This window comes from Ovis aries, chromosome 10, assembly GCF_016772045.2.
Source record: "Ovis aries strain OAR_USU_Benz2616 breed Rambouillet chromosome 10, ARS-UI_Ramb_v3.0, whole genome shotgun sequence".
In the NCBI taxonomy this organism is placed as follows: Eukaryota; Metazoa; Chordata; class Mammalia; order Artiodactyla; family Bovidae; genus Ovis; species Ovis aries.
In genome coordinates, this window is record NC_056063.1 from 84,300,330 (window position 1) to 84,326,974 (window position 26,645).

General features: G+C 48.9%; 1 protein-coding gene across 1 annotated transcript in view; it reads right to left on the reverse strand.

Moving 5' to 3' along the window:
* The window catches only part of COL4A1 (collagen type IV alpha 1 chain), a 128,242-nt gene that overhangs the window by 58,738 nt on the left and 42,859 nt on the right, over positions 1–26,645 (reverse strand). Inside the window, exon 2 of the mRNA XM_027973786.3 lies at positions 17,843–17,902. Coding sequence (XP_027829587.1) covers positions 17,843–17,902 — 60 coding nt within the window. The remainder of the gene's footprint in view (positions 1–17,842; positions 17,903–26,645) is intronic.

The following is a 26,645-nucleotide window of genomic DNA, read 5'->3' on the forward strand; positions in this document are numbered from 1 at the left end:
CATGAGTTTGGGTGGACTCTGGGAGTTGGTGATGGACAGGGAGGCCTGGCGTGCTGCAGTCCACGGGGTCACAAAAAGTCGGACACAACTGAGGGACTCAACTGAACTGAACTGATGAAAAGTGGGACAGACACAGTGCCGAGGTTCAGGAGACGGAGCTGCCTGGGGGCACAGCAAGTCGTCGGAAAGCCTTCCTCCCTCTGCTGACACGTGGACCGCAGCTCTGATGCTGGGGTCTCCGGCCAGGGCTCTTGAGCAGACACTCCCGGCCCCTGGAGCTGAGTCCATCCAATGGACAAGGGCCACCCACACCTGGCGGGTGGGTCAGCAGCTTCACGCTGCCCCTGACATGGCGCTAGCACAGAAGTCTCCCCAAGAGGCTGTGTTCAAGGGTAGGTTTCCGCTGGATAAACCCTGATCTTTCAAGCCCATGATGAATTCTGGCACAATTCTGAGAATTTCAACAGCGCTGTGAAAGTCGGTCGCTAGCGCCAAGCTCAAATCATACGTAATACGAAACGAGCAGGGCACCAATCACAGAGGAAACACACGACAAATGTTATCGGTCAGCCAACATTTGCCAAGAAATGAAGCTGTAGATACTTTCTGATCTACCAAAATCCGCTCTGCACGTCATGGGGTGAGGGAAAAAAAACGAATTATAAAGAGTTCTTCACAAAACACTTTCCAAAGAACCATTCTTCAACCCAAGAATAACCTGAAGGAGCCCTGAGTGCCTTGTTACTATAAACAATTTAAAACTCTTCCCCAAAAGCCAGCTAAAAGCAAACTTTCCAGCTTCGCTGATCCAGTTAAAAACTCACTAAAAAGACAGGCAAACTTGAGGGCTGACAAATTGTTGGTGGCGAAAAAACTTCAAATTTTCCAAAGGTTCTTAGGACTCATAAATAAATTCCAGACCTGTCTCCGTCATTAGAGCCGAGTATCAGCGATGGCGGACAAAGATTAAAGCTGCCAGAAGTGGCAAGGGTCTTTAACAGCAAATATTTTCTTCATTAATTTGGCTCTTTCTGAAAAAATCAGCCTAAAACACTTTTGTTAATTCTTACTCCAAAGCGGGAATCTGCTTAAAATATTTTAAGTATAAATATTTAAAGTCATTCCCCCAAGTAGTCAGCTTCCCAAATTAGAAAGAAAAGAAAAATATTTTGATAATCTTCTTCCAAAGTCTGGTGGGTGTATTCCATCAATATGTGTCTACACTTCCAGCTCGTCTTTAATCGACAGCTTCGTCCACTTTCCCATCAGACAGCAGAGTTCTGTTTCCACTGGGCTTTCTCATGCTCTATTAATATGTTCAGATTTAAATGGGAAGGTTCAATGTCTTGATGGGTTTTCCTGTGGACCCTGGTCCAATAACCCTCCACTCACATCCATCATCTTCTGGGCTTCAGCCTAAGTCCAGCCTCTCAACCATCTCCCAGGCCCAAACAGTGCTCATCCCCAATCCTCCACCATCCCTTAGCATCCCAGCATATCCACGAAGTCTCAGCTAAACATCCTTTCATTGGGATTGTTGTTGTTCAGTGGCTAAGTCGTGTCTGACTCTTTGCGATCCCATGGACTGCAGCACGCCAGGCATCCCTGTTCTTCACTATCTCCCAGAGCTTGCTCAAACTCATGTCCATTGAGTCAGTGACGCCATCCAACCATCTCGTCCTCTGTTGCCCCTTTCTCCTCCTGCCCTCAGTCTCTCCCAGCATCAGGGTCTTTTCCAACGAGTCGGCTCTTCCCATCAGGTGGCCAAAGGACTCCTAAACACAGAGCAATTTGAAGACAACTTTTACACCTAATCTATCACATTAAATTAAGGAGACACGAGTACATCATGAGAAACGCTGGGCTGGATGACGCACAAGCGGGAATCAAGATTGCCAGGAGAAATGTCAACAACCTCAGGTAGGCAGATGACACCACCCTAACAGCAGAAAGTGAAGAGGAACTAAAGAGCCTCTTGATGAAAGTGAAAGAGGAGAGAGAAAAAGCTGGCTCTAAACCCAACATCCAAAAAGCTAAGATCATGGCAACCAGTCCCATTACTTCATGGCAAATAGATGGGGAAACGTGGAAACGGTGACAGGTTTTATCTTCTTGGGCTCCAAAATCACTGCAGATGGTGACTGCAGCCATGAAATTAAAAGATGCTTGCTCCCTGGAAGGAAAGCTATGACAAACCTAGACAGGTATCACTTTGCCAACAAAGGTCCATAGAGTCAAAACTATGGTCTTTCTAGTGGTCACGTATGGATGTGAGAGGTGAACCATAAAGAAGGCTGAACGCCGAAAACTTGATGCTTTCAAACTGTGATTAGGTGGAGAAGACCCCTGAGAGTCCCCTGGACTGCAAGGAGATCCAACCAGTCAATCCTAAAGGAAATCAACCCTGAATACTCACTGGAAGGACTGATGCTGACGCTAAAGCTCCAGTACTTTGGCCACCTTATGCGAAGAGGTGACTCATTGGAAAAGACCCTGATGCTGGGAAAGATTGAAGGCAGGAGAAGAGGGCAGCAGAGGACGAGATGGTGGATGGCATCACTGACTCAATACACATGAGTGTGAGCAAGCTCCGGGAAACAGTGAAGGACAGGGAGGCCTGCCGTGCTGCAGTTCACGGGATCGCGACCGCAAAGAGGTGAACTGAGCAAGAAAGCCCCCAAGGGCTCTGGCTTTCTGCCACTAGAGGGCGCTGTGTGACCACACTTCCCCCATCAAAATTTCCCCCAGTAGACTCTGACAGCATTCAGCCTTTTTTTCTTAAATATCCATTATCTTAATATACTAATGTTAAATATTTAGTGCCACTGAAGATATCAGTGCAGGTACAGCTAACAGAAATCATTTTTAATAAGCCTGCAACACACATCACTACGGGAATGAATTTTAATTTGAATTAAAAAATGTAATTACAAAAAAAGAGTGGCTATGTATAGATGATTCACTCTGCTGCACAGCAGAAACTAATACAACATTGGAAAGCAACTATACTTCAATTAAAAAATGTGATTACAATTAAATATAAAACTAGTAACCTGAACACTGAGGCTATTAAGTAACATAATTCTGTGACCCTAGAAATAACGTGAATTGATGTTTTTCAGACTGCTTTCTGCACCCATATTTCAAACCCAGAGTCTAACAATAATACAAGGGGACTGTAACAATAACACAGGGTTGGGGAGTAAATTCAGTTTTCTAAATGACTGGAACTAGTACATTTTTAAACAATTAAATTCTGCAAAACAGGTACAAATATGGTAGTAAGGGGTCTCTAAGAAACAATTTCTAAATATCCAACTGCTGGTAAAATTTATTTGAAGGCTCTTCTCTGGTCCTTCTACTATGCGTTTATAGGAAATACATGCTTGAGATCATTTAACCCGTTCTCTTGATTTTTGTCATTTAGAAAGGGGAAAAAAAATCCAACCAGATTTTAAGAGCTTCCCCACAAGGTCACAATCAGGAATGTTTCTGGCTAAACCTATTACTTTACAATCAGTACAGACTTAAAACATGTCCTTTAAAGCAGAACAGTGGCACAGACATGAAAGGAGCCCGACAGCGGCTGGGAAGTTCACTAAGCGGGCGGCCCTGGAAGGTGGTGTGTGTTGCGCACGGCAGGCAGGAGGAGGCAAGACCTGGCTGCAGCTGGGGACTGGCCTGGCAGGGGCGGGCCTTGCCTCAAGAGCCCAGAGTAGCACAGAGCCACTCGGCGGGGCCTCAGAGGGGCTGAGAACCTGCCTGCAAAACTGCGCCTTTACCGGCACAAGGGCCTTTTCTGTGTTTGAAAGTCCCATGTTCCTCTGCTCACTCGCCTCTATCAAAATCCTATGTCCTAACTTACAGATTGTGGGGCGGGGGCGGGGGGGGGGGGTGAGACTGAAGGAACGCAACTGTTGCAAACAAAATAACAGTGGGAGGTGAGGAGGTTCTGGAGTTTAGACAAGGAAAAATCGCATCGTTTTTCTCAAAAAGACACTTTGCCTTACTTTTACCACCTCCGAACCGACAACCCTGAGGCTTAAAGAGATGCACTGTATGTTATCAGCAACTTTCAGAAATACCGATTAGTACGCAATGTTTAAATAGTCCTTGGAGGGTTTTCTTGTTACCATAGCTAAGGATGTTATTAACTTTAACTTGAAAATGAACGTGGGTGTGTGACAAGGTCCTGGAAGTGCGTGCATCCTGAACAAAATTAGGGCACATAAAAGTCAGGAAATGCCACAATCTAGGTCAGGGAGGGTTTTTTTTAAAGTCTGTGCTAACAGTAAATAGGAAAAATGCAAAAGTTCTATTCTGACAATAACAATTATTATTACTAACACAAAAGGCATGCAAGGTATTCTTTGGGTTTAACCTTTAGAGAAACTGCCAATTGGCAATTAAGAAAAAATGTTTTCTCAAAAAAATGTTAAATTCAATTATCTATTAAAACTGGGTTTTAGAGGTACCCTACCAGGGGCATTCCCCGGGCCCCCACACCCGGCACACAGAGTACACAGTAGGTGCTCACTAAATATTTTCATGAGTGAGTAAGGAAACACAAACCTACAAGAGCGTACAGGTCTAGGAATTCCATTTCAAACTCGACTACAAAAATAGGCACCTCTGCTCCGGGTGAGTGATCAGAGCTTTGGGGAACCCTACTTTGCAGGCTCATGGTGGACTGATGATGCCGCATGACGAGGCAAGAACTCTGACTTCGGAAGCAAAAGATTTCAGTCCTGGCTGGAGCATCAATCACGTGGACTCCCTGAAAATCCGTTTCACCCTCTTAAGATAGGACCCTGTCTCTGCCCCTCTTCCCCATGGGATCTCGTAAGGGTCAGATTTGGTTTGATGGAGTTTTCAGAGCCACCCTGCGTTGCCTCAAACACTGAACAAATGTTCACAAACCTAGCGCTGCTGACTGTGGTCCCTTTAAACACCTCCCTTTTGCTTCTGTCTTTAAGTCTCTGTGACTGTCAGGTCCACGGCGTCTCCAAAGACCACAACGCATTTTAGAAGAGAACGAAAATGCAGCATAGTCTCTTTTTTGATGCTATAGGTCACGACCCAAGAATTATCTCGTTTTTGTTTTCGTGGCTAAATTCAACATAGGAAACAGCATTTCTTGAGTATTCAGCAAAACAGGAGAGGTGTACGAAACTCCTCCGTTATCTCATGCACAGGGCTTCTCAGTGTTTCCTTAGTGAGCATGTTTGACAGCAATTCCTTTCAAGGCCAGGGCATCGTGTATGACTGTCCGGTGTCAGCCTGAGTCTTTCTGAGGCCAGCACGTCACCAGCTCAACCCACTGAGATGACGGAGGCCCCGGGACCCTCCTCTTCTGTTTATTCCGTGAGGACCTGAGAACAACGTATTCAGATGCCTCCAATGATTTCCTTTCCCTCCAACCAAGTTCCCTGACTGTTACCACATGGCCAGTAACACTTGCCCCAACATGCTGCAATCATGTCAAGACTTCATTAATCAAGATCAGAACAGGGCCAAGGAGGTTAAGACGTGACGAATCAATTCCGCACATAACACAACACAACACGGCCAACCTTGAGGTTTCACAAAGCCTACCGTTAGCCTAGCCTCCTCCAGGAGAAAGAGCCGTGGTAAGATCGATCCTGATTAATAACCCAATTTTAACCTGTTTTCAGTAAAGACCACAGTACGTTTTAAAACATACGGTGCCTTCAGGAAAGAAATGGACCGAAAATGTTGAAGGCGGTTTTTTGGTCAAGAATGATTTTAAAGCTGAACAGTTAGGAAAAGCATCGTTGCTGTCGTTTAGCTGCTGAGTCGTGTCCAGCTGTTTCGGGACCCCATGGACTGTAGCCCACCAGGCTCCTCTGTCCGTGGGATTTCCCAGGCAAGACTAAATGGAGTGGGTTGCCATTTCCTTCTCCAGGGGATCTTCCCCACCCAGGGATCGAACTCATGTTTCTTGCACTGGCAGGCAGGTTCTGTACCACCACTGAGCCACCAGGGAAGCCCCAGAAAAAAGCATATGATTGCACAGTCAATCCCAAATAAGGGGGCATAAGTTAACACAACAAATAGCTCCTTCCTAAATACTTACAAAGAGCCTTCACGTCAATGTTGCTCACAAAATCAGCAGCGTGTGTTCGGAAGATAACGTGGGCACATGTTTTTACCCAGGGGCATAGCCAAATCATTAAAAAATTTACACAAGCAGTATCTTATTCAATGCTATTTTACCGTATCTATTTTTCAGAGGCGTTTAAGGTTCAACTGATACGAGAGTTTCCTGTTTCGTTAATTCTAAGTTACTTAATGCCGGTAGATTAAAACATTACACTCTTTGGCTAGGAGCTAAGTTGCTGAAACAGGCAAATCACATTACAGTCTGTAAATTAGGAGATATTAATGTTCTCATAAAAAAAAAAAAATAACAGAGAACAGATTATAGAGCTTTAAAACTATGTGACATTTTCCCATGTATCCTGCATTTAAATTTAACAAATCAACTTGAAGACAGATGACCCAGTGGATAAGTGTATTGGAGAAAGACAGACAGACAAGATGGAAGGAGGGGGGCAGGGGGTGCTTGAAGGTCAGACCCAGCCTCTGGCGATGCTCCCTCGCATTCCGCGCCCCGGGGGTCTGTGTCATCCAGCAGAACCACAGGGGCAGTTTCTCTTTGGCCACTGGAGGCTGGTCAGTCAAGCACTCTGAGGTGGCCTTCCCTTCTCTCTCCTATTCCAGATATGAAATTGCCAGCTTTGCAAAAAAATTCCTGAGCTCCCACGAGAATTCCAAGCCAGGGGGGAGCCCCCCAGACACGCCAAGAGGACAAACAGGCTTCCAAACTCAACGCTTCTCCACGGAGAGGACCAGCAGCTACAGGGAGAGATGGCTGAGAAGCAACCACCTCACAGCTACTTGATGTTCCACGGCAACGGACCGTGGCGGACGACCTGGGTGCAGAATCTCAGAGGAACAAATACCACAGGGACAGGGAGCTGGGCCTACCCCAGGGGCTCGTGAAGAGCCTCACGGAGCGTGCCTGGCCTCCAGGCTCCCTCCCTCTGCCCCAGAAGCAGAGCAGAAGCAGAAGCTGTCGGGGTCACCCACAGGGAAGGGGTCTGGAAAGTGGGACGAGGCACAACAAGGGGACAGACATCGCTCCCTGCAGCCACACGCTCAAGGCTGACACCGTGCAGGTGTCCTGAGACTTTTCAAAACAGAAAAAAAGGGAGGGGAAGACCCAAGGGACTCAAGAACTGCTACCTTTCACATCGGCAGGCTCGAGAAGTGCATGAGGAAGGCGCGGGAGCCAAACGCCCTGAATCACATTCCTGCCCCCTCCGCATACATCACTGAGAAAGCATTCGAGGCTGAGGACATGTCTGCCTGAAAAGTGCCAGCCCCTTACGGCCTGACCTTCTGCGCAGATCAAGGGAGCCTCTGACCTTGACTGCATACCAGCGGCGTGCGGACATCGAGCAAGGCCCCGTGGTGCCCTGACTGCATACCGCGGCTCCTTCTGGTAAATTACACTTTAGAAAGGGCAGCATGGCAAAGCTCTACGAACCCCTGGCCTCTACAGGACAGCCCTGAAATCAGAGACAGCAGACACGCAGATCTGAAAGTTTAAGAGCTCTGAGTCCACCTTCTCTGGGTTGGAGATTTAGATCAAAATGCCAAGACTCCTTTTCAGGTTAAGAAATGCACGCCAATCACAAGGACCCAGATGAACACGGCCGCCATGAGCCAGATTCTTAGAGGGCCAGCGCGTGCAAGGCGGGTCTGGCATCGGAGAAGCTGCTCGGGACACACACCCCCTCCCCACAAAAGGCTTGGCTCCCCGGGACCCCCTCTGAGTCCACACTGCTCTGGGGGCCCCTCCACCGACCGCTGCAGAGAGTGTGGCTGCCTCTTCAAGTGGTCTGGGGCCCCACCCCCGCCAGCTCTAACGTCACCCTCCCGATTTGGTACCCGGGAGTCCCCGTCGCATCCAGGAGGAGTCCCCGTCGCATCCAGGAGGAGTCCCCGTCGCATCCAGGAGGAGTCCCCGTCGCATCCAGGAGGAGTCCCCGTCGCATCCAGGAGGAGTCCCCGTCGCATCCAGGAGGAGTCCCCGTCGCATCCAGGAAGAGTCCCCGTCGCATCCAGGAGGAGTCCCCGTCGCATCCAGGAGGAGTCCCCGTCGCATCCAGGAGGAGTCCCCATCGCATCCAGGAGGAGTCCCCATCGCATCCAGGAGGAGTCCCCATCGCATCCAGGAGGAGTCCCCATCGCATCCAGGAGGAGTCCCCATCGCATCCAGGAGGAGTCCCGGGCAGCGACCTCCAACGTTGCCCATGAAGCTCACTGCATTCATCGTGGATGGACTGAGCTCCTTTACTACCTCGGATAAACCATTTCCCAGTCAAGTGTTTATCCAGATACTGCAGGCCTCAGAGATCACACCAACCAACCGAGGGCCAGGGCTTTCTCACCTGTGATCAGTGAACCAACGCAGGACGTCAGCTGCCACAAGGAAATACCCCCTCATGAGGAAAAAAAAAACTGTGGACAAATCCTCAAGCTCTAACAAAGACATGGGAGAGAATCCCATCTCTCATTCGTCACTAAGAGTGTCTTCCAGCTCTTCGGAGGTTGGTCTGCAAAGCACATGGGCCAGCCCAACCGTGTTCGGATGAAGGCAACCCGAGAGGGGCTTCAGCCCTGGAGGACGTGCAGGTGGCATTTCAGGGAGGAGGTGAGAACCGAGAGCTGATTTCCGAGTGGAGAGACCCAGAGTCAGTTGGACTCGGGGCCAGATAAGCATGACACTTTTTCAAAGCCACGTGGCTGTGGAGGCAGGCCACGCCACCGGTGGACACAGCGTGCATGGGAGACTTTCACGTTTCTATGGGGCTCGTTGAAGGGAAAATAAGGCCCTGTGGCACCCAGTCCCCAGGGCCATCTGGCCCCCTTGTCTCCTCTAAGTTCCCCTTTGTTTAGTCACGCACTGCGCCAAGCCACCCCAGGAGGACGGGGCTCTGCGATGCCATTTCTGGGTGCCCAGGCAGCAGGGTCATCCCACGTTTCATTATTTTTTACGAAAAAATAACGTTTTCTATTAAGAGTCAAGACGAGGACGGTCGGGGTCAGGGCCCGGCACCGCTGACGACAGTGTCCACTCACACGAGTGGTTCTGGGCTTTAAAGCACACGAGATTCCACTCAAGGCCTTTAATTTTCTCCTATTCCATCTCAACGTGGAACGAAGATCAGCTCCCTCTTTTGTGAAGCTGCACCGGATGAGGTGCATTCCTAGTACAGTTACGGATCCATAAAGGTAGAGTTTTTATGATTAAAATCTATCTCCAGTGTAACAGGTCTCAGAGCAGAGGGTAAAGGGGCAGACTTTATGTGATGGAGATAAACAGGAAAGATGAGGTGGATGCTGGGGGAGGTGTGGCTCACGGTCCCCTCTGTGGTACCCAAGAGGCACATTCCAGCGACACCCGCGCTCAGGGAGATGTGTGCGTGAAGGATAAAATAAAACCACCAAGCGCGGATCTGCTCGTCACGGCTTCCCCATGGTATATGGTTGATACTTCACTCTTGGATTCAGGCATAGTTTTTAAAAATCCTCCCCTTTTTTTTGTTTAACAAAGAACTATCAAAAAGACAAAAGTAGGTGAATGTGGAAACCCACACTGATTCTCACGATGACTCTGCCAGATGGTGACTCATGTCCAACATGTGGAAATAGGAAATAGGAGACATCTGGAAAAAATCTTGGCATTGCAAGACACCAGGGAAAACATGGAAAAGGAAAGAGTGTGCATTAACCCATCCTCCCAGCACACAGGAAGAGAGGAGAGCCATCAGAGCCCGGGGTGGACGCCTTGACCCCAAGGCGATTAACGTGGACACTTGGGGTGTTGAAATCCATGGTGTGGCAGAAATAAAGCGATTCTGCTCGTACATTCCCCTTTAAAAATACCTTGAACAAGGTAAGTTGACTTGGGGAGGAGAAGAGTTTGGACACTGCTTGTAATTATACGGGTGTCAGGAAAAGCAGTTAACAGGAAAAACCTATAGAGGTACTTGAAACGTTAAGAGGGTGAGTAACAGGAGAGTTGGTTCCCCTAATGAGTCTGGAAATGGATGATAAAATCACAGTGCTGACTAGAAATTGGATGGTTGTTCCAGACAGACCTCCCAAGTGAGAACATCTCATTTTTCCTCCACCAAAAGCATCCAAAAACTACAAACAGGCTTCCCAACAATGGTGCTGTGATTCTGACATCTGACATCTCTCTGATTCAGGTGCTGGGAGAGCTTCTGACTTGATGGAACGGTCCTTCTCTCTGAACCGACAAGTTCTCAGCTTGCCTGCATCTTCATGTTTGAGAATCCAGCCCCCAACTGCACCAGCGAGCAAACTCATCGCCATGTTTACCCCAACTTCAAAATTCAGCTACTGCTAAAATGATGTACATACACGACGTTTTAAATGTCCCAAGTGCTTTTTTAGGTACCATACCTTTCACTTGCTCCTTTCAGCAAGACTGGGAAATCGTAGGTCAAATGTCATTTCCCTTTTTCTCGGGAGAACTTGGTCAAATGACTTGGTGGAACACACACGAGAACCTAGGCTCTTAGCCTACCAAGCATCCTTTCGTAACGGCTGCTCCTTGATTTGAGAAACAGAGGGGTCTGTAATCAAGTGAGTTTGGAAAACTGCAAGGGATAAGCCACCCCTGAAGGTTCCAAACCTGTAATGAAAGGTTCTGAGATGTCCTGGGCTGCAGCTCATGTCCCCAGACTTATCTGTCCCCGCCCCCCAGTGACAGCAGAGGACCCCTTGGTCTTCCATTCCAGAGGCCACGGCGAGAGCGTCCTCCAGGTGGACTGAGGACCACGTCTGGGGAAAGGCTGAACTGGCCGCCTCTGCCCTTTGGGAAATGCTCACAGCGTCTATAAAAACAGAGGTTTCCAACCAGTCTCACAAACAATACAAGTAATTACAAATACACTAAGCAAATCTTAATTTCATTAAATAAGCCTGCTGCTGCTGCTGCTGCTGCTGTGGCTAAGTCGCTTCAGTCGTGTCCGGCTCTGTGCGACCCCAGAGACGGCAGCCCACCAGGCTCAGCTGTCCCTGGGATTCTCCAGGCAAGAGCACTGGAGTGGGTTGCCATCACCTTCTACATTACAGTAAGTTGCGCTCTTTTGGCATTTATACTTCATGTCTTAGAAGCAAGAAAATGAAATTTCTTTTTAATTATAATACACTAGATTTTGAAATCCTCACTAATTCAAACATGATATGGTGCCTCCCACAGAGTTAGTGCTTAATTAGTAAGTTATTGTTTTTATTAATCTTCATTGAGCCCAGATCAGTTAATTTACCCAAAGTTCCAAAGAGTTTACACAAAAATATTCTTTTTCATTTACTTAAGTAAAAAATAAAATATTTGGGAAGAAACATGGTGCCTTTAATATTTGGAACAGTGTTTAAATTTCATTTATAGGAAAGAAATTTTCTATGTTCTAATAAAAAATAATTGAAAGATGAGCTTATTTCTCAATAATCTTTGAGGTCTCAAATCTATGCTACAGAGATACTAAGAAAAATAAGAAATGAAAAGAGAATAACCAATTGATATATAAAGCATACCATACAAAGCAGTGTCTTCAATTCCCATGTATAAATTAAAAGAAAGATCGACGAAAATAAAGATACGTATAAATTGAAGACTAATGAATTCTAAAAAAATGGCAATGAAATAACAGTCCTTGTCTCAAAAAGGGAATTTACCAAAGATTTAATGACAACTAAGAAAGTCTCTTATGCTTGCGATCTTGGGGTAAGAAAGATCCTTTATATTAAATGCTAATACTGGCTCCTAGATAGCATGTTGAAAAGCAGAGACATTACTTTGCCAACAAAGGTCCATCTAGTCAAGGCTATGGTTTTTCCAGTGGTCATGTACAGCTGTGAGAGTTGGACTGTGAAGAAAGCTGAGCACCAAAGAATTGATGCTTTTGAACTGTGGTGTTGGAGAAGACTCTTGAGAGTCCCTTGGACTGCAAGGAGATCTAACCAGTCCATCCTAAAGGAGATCAGTCCTGGGATTTCTTTGGAGGGAATGATGCTGAAGCTGAAACTCCAGTACTTTGGCCACCTCATGCAAAGAGTTGACTCATTGGAAAAGACTCTGCTGCTGGGAGGGATTGGGGGCAGGAGGAGAAGGGGACGACAGAGGATGAGACGGCTGGATGGCATCACGGACTCGATGGATGTGAGTCTGAGTGAACTCCGGGAGTTGGTGATGGACAGGGAGGCCTGGCGTGCTGCGACTCATGGGGCTGCAAAGAGTTGGACACGACTGAGTGACTGAACTGAACTGAACTAAACCCATTTTTGGAGAAGGCGATGGCGACCCATGGCAGTGAACAAGAACCCTGGAGCGGGCTGCCACGTCCCCCTCCAGGGGATCTTCCCGACCCAGGGATTAAACCCACGGCCCCTGCACGGGCAGGCGGATTCTTCACCACTGCGCCACCAGGGAAACCCCTAGGTACGATTAGACTTAGAATTCTTTACACATACTTTTCCTTATTTAGTGTGTCCTGGAGGAAAAGACACTACGGACACTTGCTCTGTGTCTCCAAAAGCAATCTTCGAGAAAGGCCTGCCGACTAGGTTCATCGCTGGTCCACTGCAAGGAGCCTGCGGGGAGGAAAGACAAGACGCGCCTTCCAAGGTGCAGGCGGGGCTGACCGTCGGGGCCACGACCCCCGTCTCTGTGTCCAGAACGCATGAGAACTAGGGCCAGATTCGCCTCTTGGGAGACCAAGGCGTCATGCCCGGCTTGTAACAAAGATGACTCCTTGTAAACCAGAGTGACGAATTTCCTAGAGGGCAAAGAATATGCCAGGATTTCCTGCAGGAAAGGGCCGGGGAGGCCCCATCCTCACCACGTAGGGACAATGGCATCGCCTGACTCGGGGTTAAGAGGCTCACTTCATTGCCCAAGCCTCTAGGTTTCATTCTGAATGCTCTGTGGAACAGACACCCCCCGAAGGTGAGGCGATCCTGGTTTCCCAGGCTGGGCTGCATCTAACCTGCCTCAGGTTGGGGTGGGGCTTGCACTCGGGCAGACACGGTGGCTCCCTGTGGTCATCTGTCTATGAACAGGACTCGGGAGGTCTGCCCACGGCCCCAGATCACCAGGTCCATTTCCTCGTGGTCCTTGACAATCTGCTTCATCACCACCCACTTGCAGAGAGGCTTCAGAAGGGCTGCCTTCCTCAGCAGGTGGCCAGCCGAGCAGTTCACAGACCACAAATCCAGCCTTAGACCAACGGGATCGTGGGCACGACTGCAGAATATTCTGAACCACGAGGTCCTCTTGTTGGGCCCTCGCGGGTCAGGATCGTCTTACCTTGAAGAATGGAAACTGATTCGTGCTCTGATTAGCACTTGGATCTTACCACCTGCATCCTATTCTCTAGAAGAGACTAGTCTAGCTCAGGGGCTTTCAGTTCAGGCTGAGTGTGCACAAAGGTCCGCCTAGTCTAGGCTATGGTTTTTCCACAGTCAGGTATGGATGTGGAGAGTTGGACTGTGAAGAAAGCTGAGCTCTGAAGAATTGATGCTTTTGAACTGTGGTGTTGGAGAAGACTCTTGAGAGTCCCCTGGAGAGCAAGGAGATCCAACCAGTCCATCCTAAAGGAAATCAGTCCTGACTATTCAGAAGGACTGATGTTGAAGCTGAAGCTCTAATACTTTGGCCACCTGATGAGAAGAACTGACTCATTGAAAAAGACCCTGATGCTGGGAAAGACTGAAGGCGGGAGGAGAAGGGGACGACAGAGGATGAGATGGTTGGATGGCATCACCAACTCATCATGGACATGAGTTTGAGCAAGCTCCGGGAGTTGGTGATGGACAGGGAGGCCTGGCGTGCTGCAGTCCATGGGGTTGCAAAGAGTCAGACATGACTGAGCGACTGAACGGAACTGGGCTCCCTCCCCACGTTGCTGGCAAGGACCTGGGTACCAGCAGGTTAAAGTGTCCTGAGAAGCTGTGAGATGAGCGCCCTGTTCTCATCACTCCTCAGATATATGACACTTCTGCTTAATTAAGACTCTCTGTGCTCCCCAAGGCTGTGGACTGGGGAAGTCTCTGTCAAAGTCCCTCTATTAGGAGCCATCCATCCTTTGCCAAGGTCACGTTCATCAGCAGGCCACGGGGGCTACTTTCTCTGATCAGTGCAGATAAACTCAGCACATGACTTGAGGCAGACGCGTGACAGAGGACCCTGCCCCACGTCCCGGTGAGTCTGGAGCATCAGTGAGGCCACAACACTCCTGCATCCTGCTTTATCCAGGAAGCCACCCCTTTATTCACAGTCCCAGGCCGCTGGGATCACTCCCTTCTCGGGACAACGAGAGGGTTTGTTTCCTCTGCTGTCTCTCCCGCGGTGTGGTCACGTACTCTTCAGTTGTTATTTATCTCACATGCGTATCTCCCACCTCTCTAGTTAACTTGAGGCTTCCAGTTTGGGACTCTGCAGGACAGGATGATAGCTTCACAAAACGCTGGCTCCTCTGGATAAAACATGTGTAGGACTTCTTGTGCAAACTCTATTCTTTTTGCAAAGTAGAAATGGTTAATTTCCAAGACCGAGGGAGTCACTCCTGGGACTATGTTGCCTCTTCCAATACCTCGAATAGTTGAGAAAATCAGGTTATGGAGCAAAAGAAGAGCTTAACTTTTGGCCAGTACTGAGGAGGCAAGCATTCGAAACCCTAATCAGTTTAAGGAGATAAAATTCCCACACTGCAGAGGCCTCTGGAAAGACACGAAGTCACTGTGTACTAACCCAGATTAATTACCTAGAGAAAACATCTGGGCGCCAGGAAAACAAACAAGTCAGCAAAGACTGAAGTCTGTGACAAGCTCATGAATCTAAGCGCTGAGCTCGGAACAAGCTCCCCAGCCCTGCACTGATGACTGTGAGCTTAGAGAACAGTAACCTAAGACACCAATATCTGTCGATGAAATCGGGAGGATATCAGACATCGGTCAAGGAATCTCATCTCCATGGAACTCAGGACTTCGCCAAAAGAGGTTTCGGCGATGTACACTGCACACACCCCAGTTTCCACTGGTGGATTCTCAACAGCCAATATGTTCAGGAGTCCCTCAAGGGGGCCTGCCTCAGAAACAGTGAGCTGATGCTCGGTCCCATTTAGGTAACGTTTACCCCCACCCCCCGAGTTATGTGACGTTTTTCATCCTATTTTCAAAAACACCCCAGAAGTCATTTAACTTGTGGACAGTGGAGAACAGCAACCCCTATGAGAACTGAAAACCTGCCCTGGTCTGTGGCCTGAACCGCTCGAGGCAAATTCTGTGATGCTCAAGCCTTACTCATTTTGCGTTTACATCCGGTCCGCACGTATAGGCCCGGCTCTGAGAACAGTGGTGGGAGGTGAGGAAGACCAATTTCTCTTGCTGACGTGCCAGCCAAGAATACACCTCTTTGTTATCTGACCTTCAGATGAGAGAAATGGAACCAGATCTGAAGGTCCGGCTCAGGCAGGCTCTGCGTGTTTCCCATCGTTAAACTGATTATTTTAACATCACGTCCGAGACAATAAGTGGAAGTTTAAAATTTCCTCTTTCGGTGGGAGGAAGGCCCTCTTCCCGGCTCATGCTATGTGAACCATGGGACTTGAAATATTTATACTCAAGGGGAGAAAAGGCAGAGCTATGCTTTCTGTTTAAAGGATATAATCCTAAATCAGTTGGCTGTTCCCCTAAACCTCAAGAGGCTGTCTGAATCCATTCAGTCATTACAGCCTTTTAAAACACAAATTCAGGATGGCTTAACCCACTGCTTCCCAGTATTTCATTTAAAGTCTTTACTGAATAATAATAATGAGGTATAAAACCCAAAGTGGACGGTGGAGGAGCCTGTTGAAGGAGCATGTGCAGACCAGGAAGGGTCACGGTGACCCTGTGACCTTCCCGCCTTGACCTTCACATGCCCGCGGGGAAGGCAGGCCTACAGCGTGTGTTCCTGGGCCCGGAGATGCACAGACCTGGCGTCCGCTGACGCACTGGCCAAAGCAAGGGCTTCCAGGAGCTCGGATTTGACAAGAAACACTTACAGCCCCTTTCCTCATCTGGGTGGGTGTCAGACACCCCAAGACGTGACCTGCCTTCTCTGAAGGTGCTCTCACCAGCTCTGAACGGACGAGGGCCAGGCCCCTGTCAAGTCAGGAAGAAGTCGGCCGAGCATATCTGGAAAGCTGCGCCTGGATGAATCGACTTCCTCATATATAATGAATATAATGAATCTTCTTGCTCATATGTAAGGGGGAGACTTGGGGTTAAAAGTAAAATGAATCAGGCTAGAAAAATAAGACCGGAACAGGGTCTGAGACGCACCGGAGCCTGAGTGAGTGCAGCTGGGGGTGCAGTCGATGGTGGAGAATGAAACCGAGAAAGCGGGTGGAAAAGAACATTCTCTCTACAAGCAAGAAACACCAACTCCCCCTCCCCTCCCCCAACTCTGACTCTCTGTTACAAGAAAAGCACAGTGATGTTGATAAAGGGCTCCATTTCCTATTTGTTGAAAGGTCCACTTTCCATAGTTTGAAGGATTTCTTTGTTGTTCAGCATGCTCACAATTCGAGTTAGACACACACACAAAAAGCGTCTTTGTGACATGAACATCTCGCTGTTACTCCCGAGGATGCGCTCTGGAACGAGCCAGAGACACTTCCTGAGGAAGAAAACAGCGCGAGAAGAGGACTGCAGAGGGCAAAGCGGGAGCTGAGCGGACGCTGGAAGACAGGAAGGCGCTTCCACACGCTTCATTGACTCGAAACCTGTCCAGGAAACAGCAGCAGCACCAACCACCAACAGACTTTTAGAAAGGATGAGGTTGGTGCGTCAGCGAACAGCTGAAAAGGAGTGGAACCATTTTCTGTAAAGCAGAACCTGCTGGATTTCAGAAGCGTGAGTCTGTGATTCACTGAGCCCTGGGCAGACCAGAAGGGATGGCTTGCCAGAACAATCCCCTCAGCTCCCAGCAAGTGGGAAGAGGACCAGGGGTCTCCGCCTCCCTTCCTCGTGGCCCAGAGGCCAGGTTTTCCCATGGCGCCACCCGGTTTCCATGGTGACCGCACACAGAGACAGGATGCTGCCCTGTCCTGGGGTGAAAACCCTTTCTCCAAACAACGGAAATGCAGACCCAACCTGCCTTCAAGAGAAAATGCTCTTCATACAGATCTGTGAGAGAGAGGGCAGAGTACTGCTTAGAAAGAAAATATAATTGTACATTTGGGGAATGATAAATAGTTACTGTTTCTGTAAATAAACCTAGACAAGTATCTTATGAATGTAAAGCTGTTTAAAAATTCTGATTTGAATAGAAGGCTCTCAAGTTCAAGAGAAACTTTTTGGTGTTTTTTGTTTTGTTTTGTTTTTCAGAAAAAAAAAAAAGTGAAGTTTAGCCTTCGTGCACTTTTCCAAAGAATGCGATTGACTCAACGAACTTTCTGCTGATACGCTTGCTCCTTCTAGAGTCAAAAAAGGAAAGAAACCAAATCGCTTTTCTAGCGTTAACTGCCACCAATAATTACCAGCTTTGGGGAGGAGCAGTCAGGATGCCTCAACAATACTGTTAAGCCTGGTTTCGTTTCATTTGTATTGCTCTGGGGAAATGCCTGAAATGGTAATAAAGCTTCAGCACGACTTGCTGGTTATTCGGTTGCTCTAAAGTAATGACTTCCAGAGTGATGGAGACCCGAGGGATCGCTAACCGCGGAGGGCTACTCACCTTCTGTCCTTTCACGCCATGGCAGTCACACTTCCCGCAGCCAGAGCCGGCACACCCACCCTGGAAGGAAGAGAAAACAGCTTTAAACAGAAGAACATCCACGAACGGAGGCCTAGGTTTCAGCTGAAACGCTTCTGGCACCTTCGCTATTTATGGGAGAAGCCCTGCCCGGGCACCACGAGCCCCATCTTCACACACACACTCTGCGGCCTTGTCCTAGGGGGACAAGTCTTTCTGCGATTGCTCAGAAGGCCATCTCTGGCCCTGGCAGACACAACAGCGATCCCCGAGTGGAACACATCAAAGCATCACTCAGTCCAACGAGGGGACGCTGTCACTGACACCCTGAGACATGGACTCTCCCCGTTTCCCAAGGCCTAGCAGGGCACCGCCCCTACTTGCAAAGGCCTTCTGATGCAGGACTTTCGGTCCTGAGACCAGAGGAAACCGATGGTGGGGACTGGGGTCCACGCTTCGTCCCTCACATCCCCAGGACACAATGACACGCAAAATATGCCAAAAAGAGACAAATAGGCCCAGAGCCTAAATAACAAAATTTTAATTCAATTAAATCAGGAAGTTTCAATAAAAGAACATTCCACAACAAAATGCTCCTGTGATTCATTTCTAACATTTAAAATAGAGTTGAAATGCACAATAAAGAATCCAAGTGGGTAAGGCGAGCTGGAGAAGAAGGGAGCCGGTGTGTTCAAATGCCCACCGAATGCAACGATCGACCAGCCGCCCCTTGTCTAACAAGACACATATTACCATTCCCACTTTACAGACGTGAACTCTGAGATAGGAGATTTAATATAACACGCCAGGACAAGCTTGAGATGAATTCAATTCAATCACCGTAATGGAAAACTGCCAACACATCAGAAGACAAACAGACGATGGTGCTCAATACATTTGCAATTTCGTTAGAAGAATCCAAATTCTAAACCAGAGTAGACATAGATATTATGGACAGAGGGAAAGAGGGTGTGATAGGTAGAATTTAGTTAACGAGCTTTACTAGCAGCTCGATACTAAGCCTGAGATCAAGTGCACACCTAAATGCTGCTTCTGGCAATACAGCTTCTGGAAAATAAAACCATATTGTTAACAGTATTGTGACTGCATAAAGTCTGTTTTTTAAAAACAATATGCTCATCTTGGTTCCAATGCCTTGGAAATCTTCTTCATAAAACAACTACATCTGGAGATATTTATTTTATAAAATGAAATCTGAACAAGTACCTCCAAGACAGTAAGCTGTTCTTAATTTTATATTTTGAAAATGGGGACAACTGACAAGAGTCCAAACAGACTCCAGACACTACAAATCTATTCCTCTCTCTGATTCATCATTCAGGCAATGTTGTCAGCACGCACTCTCGTAACCTCCTAACAGCGTAAATCAATCCATGCACACAGTTTTGCTTCAGAATCTGGGTTTGGGTGACCACTTAGAGCTGTCCAAAGAGATGAGGCTAAAACCTGAAACCTATGCTCCAGAAATTCATCCGAAATGCACAAACATTAAAGAACCAACCGACTGCAGAAAAGAGCCTCCTCAACCATCCCCAAGAAAGGGCTCACCGCTCCAACCCAGTGCCCATGACATGCTGATGCTGAAGCCTCAATACTCTGGCCACACGATGCGAGAGCCACCTCACTGGAAAAGACCCTGATGCTGGGAAAGACTGAGGGCAGGAGGAGAAGGGGGCGACAGAGGATGAGATGGCTGGATTGCATCACCGACTCAGTGGACAGGAGTCTGAGCAAGCTCTGGGAGATGGTGGAGGACAGGGAAGCCTGGCATGCTGCAGGTCACGGGGCCCCAGAGGGTGGGACACGACTCAGTGACTGAAGAACACTGTGACGTTTATCACGTGTCCTCGGCGTGTGTGTCTCCTGGACCCCGAGAGCACTTGGAGGGCAGCCCCAGGGTGCCACACCCAGCCTGATACAGCCCGTGTTTCACCTGCGACCACATCGGCTGTAAAACCCACCGCTGATTGAACCACGACGCCCCGTCAACTGTTCGATCCGCGCCAACCCCAGAGGTGTTTAAACACGAACACACAGCCGCCTGACTGCTGATGGGACACAGTGGCAGGCGTCTGGTCGCTGTTGTTTTGATGGTGGCGGTGATGCTGGCGTCCATTGAATCAACCTCAAATAACAACCCTAGATGACAGTCCAGCAACACTGGTGCGTCAGCTCACAGTTCAGGGACAGCACTACGAGAAACCCCTGCAAAAAGGAGCTCGGCAGTGAGCGGGGAGCCACTCCAGGTCTCCAGACAGCTGGGGAGAGCGGAGGGTCCCAGGAGCCCCCAGCTAAGCTAGCCCCCAGCCAGGCAAGCTCAACGGGTGAGGCAGCCCCGCGTCACCTGTGCTCCAGGTGGCCTCCTCTCTGCGGCGTCTCAGCCCCACCACGTCCCTGCCTCTGAGCTGGGTTCAGAAACCCACGCTTGCTCCTTGAGCTCTGCTCAGTTACCCAGAAGGAGACCAGAAGGAGAGGCCAATCAGGTTAACACCCACAGCCTTAGGACCTGTCCACCCACAGCCCAGGTTCACCGGGGTGGGGGGTGCGGGGTGGTGGGCAACAGTAGCCCAGGTGGGGTGGGCTTTCCTAACCACAGCTCGACAACAGTGTCTTCAAAACCAGACCCAAGCAACCCAAGTTGAAAAAGGCCATTTGGTGATTCTGAGGTTTCCTCTTCTGAAAGGCTGATTAAAATCTCAGAAGCTTATCTTTATTCAATTTGAGAAAGGTTATAAAAGTGAGTTTCCTGGAACTGTTCCCTTAAGCTATCAGCAAATGCCTTAATTGCAGGAGACCCCAGATAAGAGGTTAGAGGGCCCCCATGGTGGATGCTGAGGTCAAGCTGTTTCTTGAGCTTTTGCGACAGAAACACACCCGCAAATTTCCCTTGAACAACACTCCAGGTCATGACAACTACTGGATGAAATCAGAGATGAGAAAAAGAACTAAAGTCTTATTATAGCCCTCTTACAGAAATAAAGGACCTTCACCCTGCTCCCACCAGCCGACATCAAGCAAAAAGAAAATTTCTCAATCCCAGACAAAAGATATTCATGTCTCCTTATCTGCTTTATTCACGTAGGAAATTTTATCACCACTTCTGGCCCTAGGAGACAATCGTGAAGCACTGATAATTCAAAGAACATCTAAACGATGGGCAACTTTTCAGAACAAAAGACATTTTTAGACCATGATTTTCGCTTCACAATCTGGGTGGCCTAGCGTTTTATGCAAAATGGCTCTGTTTAAAAAAATAAAACCTAATTTTTAGAATAACAAACAAAAATCATGAGAGACACATTTACTTTGCTAAATAAAATCCACTTTGAAATATTGTTATTCTGGCCCACACAATGACCGATGCTGTATCTCACCCTGGCATGCAGAGTCATTTCAGCGGTGACTCGAGGGTGCCTGGCTGAAAAGGACATCAGTGACGCTCCGAGCGTCCCTTCGATCTGCCTGACTTTCTGATTTTGAAATAGCTCATTAAGTCAAAGCCTGCAGTAGAGCGTGTCTCAGCCCTCCATCCTAAACCACTGTTCAAAAGGGCGAACGAAAACACGGCATGAGTTACTCCGAGTCACAATTTCACTGGGGACCTCACGTGCTAAAGGCCATGTCACAGGCTTCGGGACTTCCTGGGGAATTACATTCTGCATCTGGACGTCTCCACAGAATCAGAAGAGACCAGGCGGCCCCACTGGCTCCAGCAGCCGTCCCCCCGTCCCCCGCCACCCCTCCACCCCCTGCCAGCTCCAGCGGCTCCCTGGGCTGCACATCTGAGGGGGTGGACGAGGCCTGCTCATTTTTCCTGAGGTCTGGACGACGCTGGGCCCCAAGCGGCTAGCTCCCTGCCCATGTGTTTCGGCTTCTGGAACAGAAAGAACTTGTACTCTGTAACGCACTCCCACCCATCCCTCTTGCCTGGCCCTCCCCCGGGTGCGAGGTCAAGTAAACCAGCCCCGAGTCCCCCGAGGAGGTCCGTGCCTTCTCCCCAGGGAGACACACACTGAACCTACAGTCCCGGCTGACCAGGCTGGTCAGGAAGACCGTCTCCCCCTGGAAATGGGGGACGAGGTTGAAGATCTCAAAGGTCACAGCGCTGTGGGTCTCGGTCCATGTCTTATTGGGTTGGCCAAAAAGACGGCATGGGAAAATCCAAACGAGCTTTCTGGCCAGCCCTTAGAAGGAGCTCATCCGTGGCCCACAGCTACACGGGCTACTCGGACCACGTGAGGCTAAGAGAAGCCTGCAAAGTCCTCAGGGGCAAAAGAACCACCATTGTACCCCTAAGCCTGTAGAATAACTCAGTGAAAACCAAGCCAATCTTGACAGCCAGCAATTCACCACGAGAGCGTAACAAATTCCCTCCAAGTGGAAGCCAACCTGAATTAACATTATTTGAAAGAGAAGACTACACCAGCTCTCAGTGAAGTCTGTCGGACACGCACACCGTCGACAGAAGGGATCACGCTTAAACATCACACGTAGCATGACTGGAAAGGAATGCGGACTACTTTTATACTCTGTACGAGTCTCTTTACACTCTCCACGAGAGGATGAAACAGTGAATGGAATGTACATTTTCTTTCATGCCCCAATTAAGAGTTCCCAGAAAGTCAAACCATCAGAATTAATGCTATAAAGTATGCTAAGTTCTAAAAATTCCCAAAGATTTACGACACACAGTACGCGCGCCAAAGAAGGAAAAGGGGTGATTGGGGTCAGAGACATTCATTCAAAATAAACTCAATTTCCGCTCTTTCTCTGGCCTGCAGGCCGACCGAAGGCACTTCTTGACATCACAGTGAGTTCTGGGTGGGCATACAGGAAGGGGGAGGCTTGCTAATTCCATTTAGAGAGACTTTTTACCTAAGCAAGGAAGCCGGCTGCTATACTACTGTGTGCGATTGTGTGTCTGCGTGGGTGAGAAAAAGAGAGAATGCCCAACCAAGGGAATTTGTTAACCGTGACATATATTCCACAGGGACGCATGTCTGAAATGAGTTAAACAGAGTGAAGCCCTCAATTTTCTGTGGCTCTTTCCCTGCTTCTGGTGGGAGACAGCCCTGTACCAACCCCACTGTAACAATTTTTATGGGTTTCACATCCCGCCAAATAGGGACAAGTGGATCTCAGCCAAGTCTAAACAGCTTATCTTTCAAATTCCTTTTCACATTCTCTGCGCTGTGCAAAATGTCGGAATAGTTCTGTGGTGATGGGGCGAGCCCCGTCTTCCTCCTGGTGGTAACCCTCCTTCGGAGAATCTCGTGCGGAGTCATCCACTCCGCTACAGAAACACGTAGACACACAGGAATGTATTTCAGGGCCACCAGGCCAGAAGCTGAAAAGCAGGGACAGGTCAAAAGTGGAGCTTCCAGTCCCCACCTCCAGGGGGAGCTGTCCAGCAGAACAACCCTTCTGCAAAAACGATTAGGCTAGGCCGCAGCCCTAGGACAGCAAGGTCAAACCAGTCCAACCTAAGGGAAACCAATCCTAAACGTTCATCGCAAGGGCTGATGCTGAAGCCAAAGCCCCCATACTTGGGCCACCTGATGCGAAAAGCTGACTCATTAGCAACGACCCTGAAGCTGGGGAAGATTGGGGGCAGGAGGAGAAGGGGACGACAGAGGATGAGATGGCTGGCTGGCATCACCGAGCCGATGGACCTGAGTCTGCGCGAGCTCCAGAAGCTGGTGATGGACAGGGAAGCCTGGCGTGCTGCAGTCCATGGGTTGCAGAGTCAGACACGAATTAGCGACTGAACAACCGCCGGAGCTGAGCATCACACGGGGTCTTGTTCCCAGATTTCACTCTTGGCGCCTGCCCCACACGTGCGTGGGCAGATGTCATCAAAAGCCGCATCAGACTTCGTCATTACTGAGACCACTTCGCAGCCTTTGCCCTTACCGCATGCCACTGAAGGTCAACCTTTTCAATTACTTCACTTTTAACCCTGTTTCATTCTCCCCAAAATGTTAGTACGGCAGATAAAATATAACACCCTCCTCTCAAAGCGCCATGAGCTCACTCTTTTTGGAAACTAAAACATCATAAAGAAACAGAGAGTATATATGAGAGATTTTAATATGTATGTCCCAGCTCACACCGTTTGTAATCTTAACTAGAGTATGCTATTTCTGGTAATTCTTGTTGTAAATGTGTGTGTACTGCCAAGGGGTTCTGCAAAATGGCTGCCAATGCCTCCAGGGACCCCCCCCCCGGCCCAGACAGGAGTGCCCTGAAAAAGAATCCTGAAACTTCTCCAACAGGAGGGGAGGGATGGACGAGGAGTTTAGGGTTAGCAAATGCAAACTGTTATAAACAGAAGGGATAAACAACGAAGTCCTGCTGTGTAGCACAGGGAACTATGTTCAAAATCTTACAGTAGCCTATAACGGACAAGAATATGAAAAAGATTATGTGTGTATATATAGGCAGGCAGATAGATGTACAGTTGAATCACTCTGCTGTGTTGCAGAAATTAACACAGCATTGTAAATCAACCATTCCTCAACAAAACAGTTTTTAAGCCATGATTTAAAAAAAGAACTTCAGCAGGAGAGCAGACACTGTATGACCTCCCAGCATTAAGATCTAGAACAAGTGATGCCATCAACAGCGAAAGTCAGGAGCCTGCCGGTCTCGGGGGGGCTGCCAGAGAGGTCTCCAGGAGCCAGGCACTCTCTGCTCGACCCGGGCGAGCGGCAACACGTGTGAAACTCCACTGAGCTGCGAACTTACAGTGTCTGCACTTTGCTGTGCTTCAATCACGTCTTTCTCGAAGGCACACTCAAGAACATCACTGCCACACTCTACACAGTACGGAGAACTGGAAACAGCAGGATAAAGCACGGTGGTCTGGATCCGTGGGATGGAATCCTTACCCACTGAGGTTGGTGGGCTACAGCAAGGATGGGTCTCGAAGACTCAGTACCGAGCAACTGGGAACCAGGAACAAACAAACAACCCAAGCCGGGAGACGCTGACGATGTAAGGCTCAAACCTGAACAAGTGCAGCTGCAGTGCGCTCGTCCTTGGGGCTCCAGGCAATGAGAAGGGGACTCGAGGGGCGTCTGAGCTTCTGGAAACCTGGCTCAACCTGGTTTCTGAGCTACTGAGCTGGGCCTATTACGAATCCACACGTTTCTTCAGTAAGATCCACCCTCCCCCCAAAATGCGTGCATAGGGTTCAAAAATTCGTGACCGCATAAGCAGGAGGAACCTACTGGGTGGCGCAGGGCACACCACTCAGCACTCCGCGGTGGCCTCTATGGGGAAAGGAGCTTCACAGAGTGGACGCGTGTCTAACCGACTCACCGCGCGATGCGCCTGAAACGAACGAAGAGCCACTCCGCTCCAGTTAAAAAGAACCGAAACCCTACGGTGCAAGATTACGTCCAAGAAACGTGGGAAACTAAATAAAATATCACCAGGCGCAAGGGAATTCCACTAAAGCCAGAGGCGAGAAAACCCCATTATCGAAGCTGCTATTTTGTACCGTTCTCTAAATTTTCCAACCAAAACAGTCACTTGTGAAAACAGAGCAAAGCTAAAACCAAGATAGAATGCGAACTCTAGGCCACATGCCGAAGCGTAATGATTTTAAAGGTCCACTACATTGGCACGGCATTTCTGAATCTCCAAAAATATGCCGGAACTGTGGATGGAAGGGTGACGGATGTCCACGGAGCCCACAGTCCACGTGCTTTCACCTGCATTTGCTTGATGGTGATTCTATCATCAGCGTTTTGTTTTGATAAATGTAAGATAAATGTGATTCCAAAGACGTGAAAAAAACTTTTCCTCATTAATACAACAGCAAAGAATTTAGTTCAGTAAAATAACATTACTGCTCTAATCATGGAAAACATGGAAACAGAAGATCCCCACTACTTTGAGACTCACAAAACACTTCTGCTCAAACGGGAAAACAACTCCAAGTGTTGATATGTTCTTGGCAAAAAAAAGAGCATGAACCATCTGAGGAACAAGCTGAACTGGGGTCCGTGACACCTCCTGCCATCAGGCCAAGAAGCAAGTCTGCACAGTTCTGGGGGCTCCCGCAAGCTCCACAAGCACCCTAGGGTGTGTGCTTGGCTCCGACCTCCGTCATGAGACGGCAGGCTGGCTCTCCTGTTTCCCTCGTCAGACCACGTGGGTTGACTCATCTTCCCTTCCCCTCGTCCCCCTTCCCTTCGTCCCCTTTCTCCCACGGTGAAAGTCCTGGAACGTCCTTGCCTGGGGAGGGGCTGAACCGAGGGTGTCGGGGTGCGTGTCTCCCGCAGGTCGCTGGGGGCCCCACGCACAGACGGGATGATGACTAGCTGCCCCGTGACCGAGGCTCAGATGATCGCGAGCATGTCCACTGGGACCCGTGGGTGGAAAGGCCGCCTGGAGATGGGAACTGGGGGTGGGGGTGGGGCCCTTGGTGGTTGCTGACTCACTGGCCTGAAGGACAAAGCCGAGGAGTCCTTGGCCAGAATGTTCTCCCAGAATCACCAACTGTCTGGGATGAGCAAGGGTCCGGAGAGGACATCCCCACCTTCAGAAAGGACCTCCCGTTAGGAGGCTTCTGAATCTCAGCGACTCTCCCCAGGTAGCCGGACACCTTTCTCACCTGCCTGTCCCCCCATCCAAGGAGATCCAACCAGTCCATCCTAGAGGAGATCAGTCCTGGGTGTTCATTGGAAGGACTGATGCTGAAGCTGAAACTCCAATACTTTGCCCACCTGATGCGAAGAGCTGACCCATTGGAAAA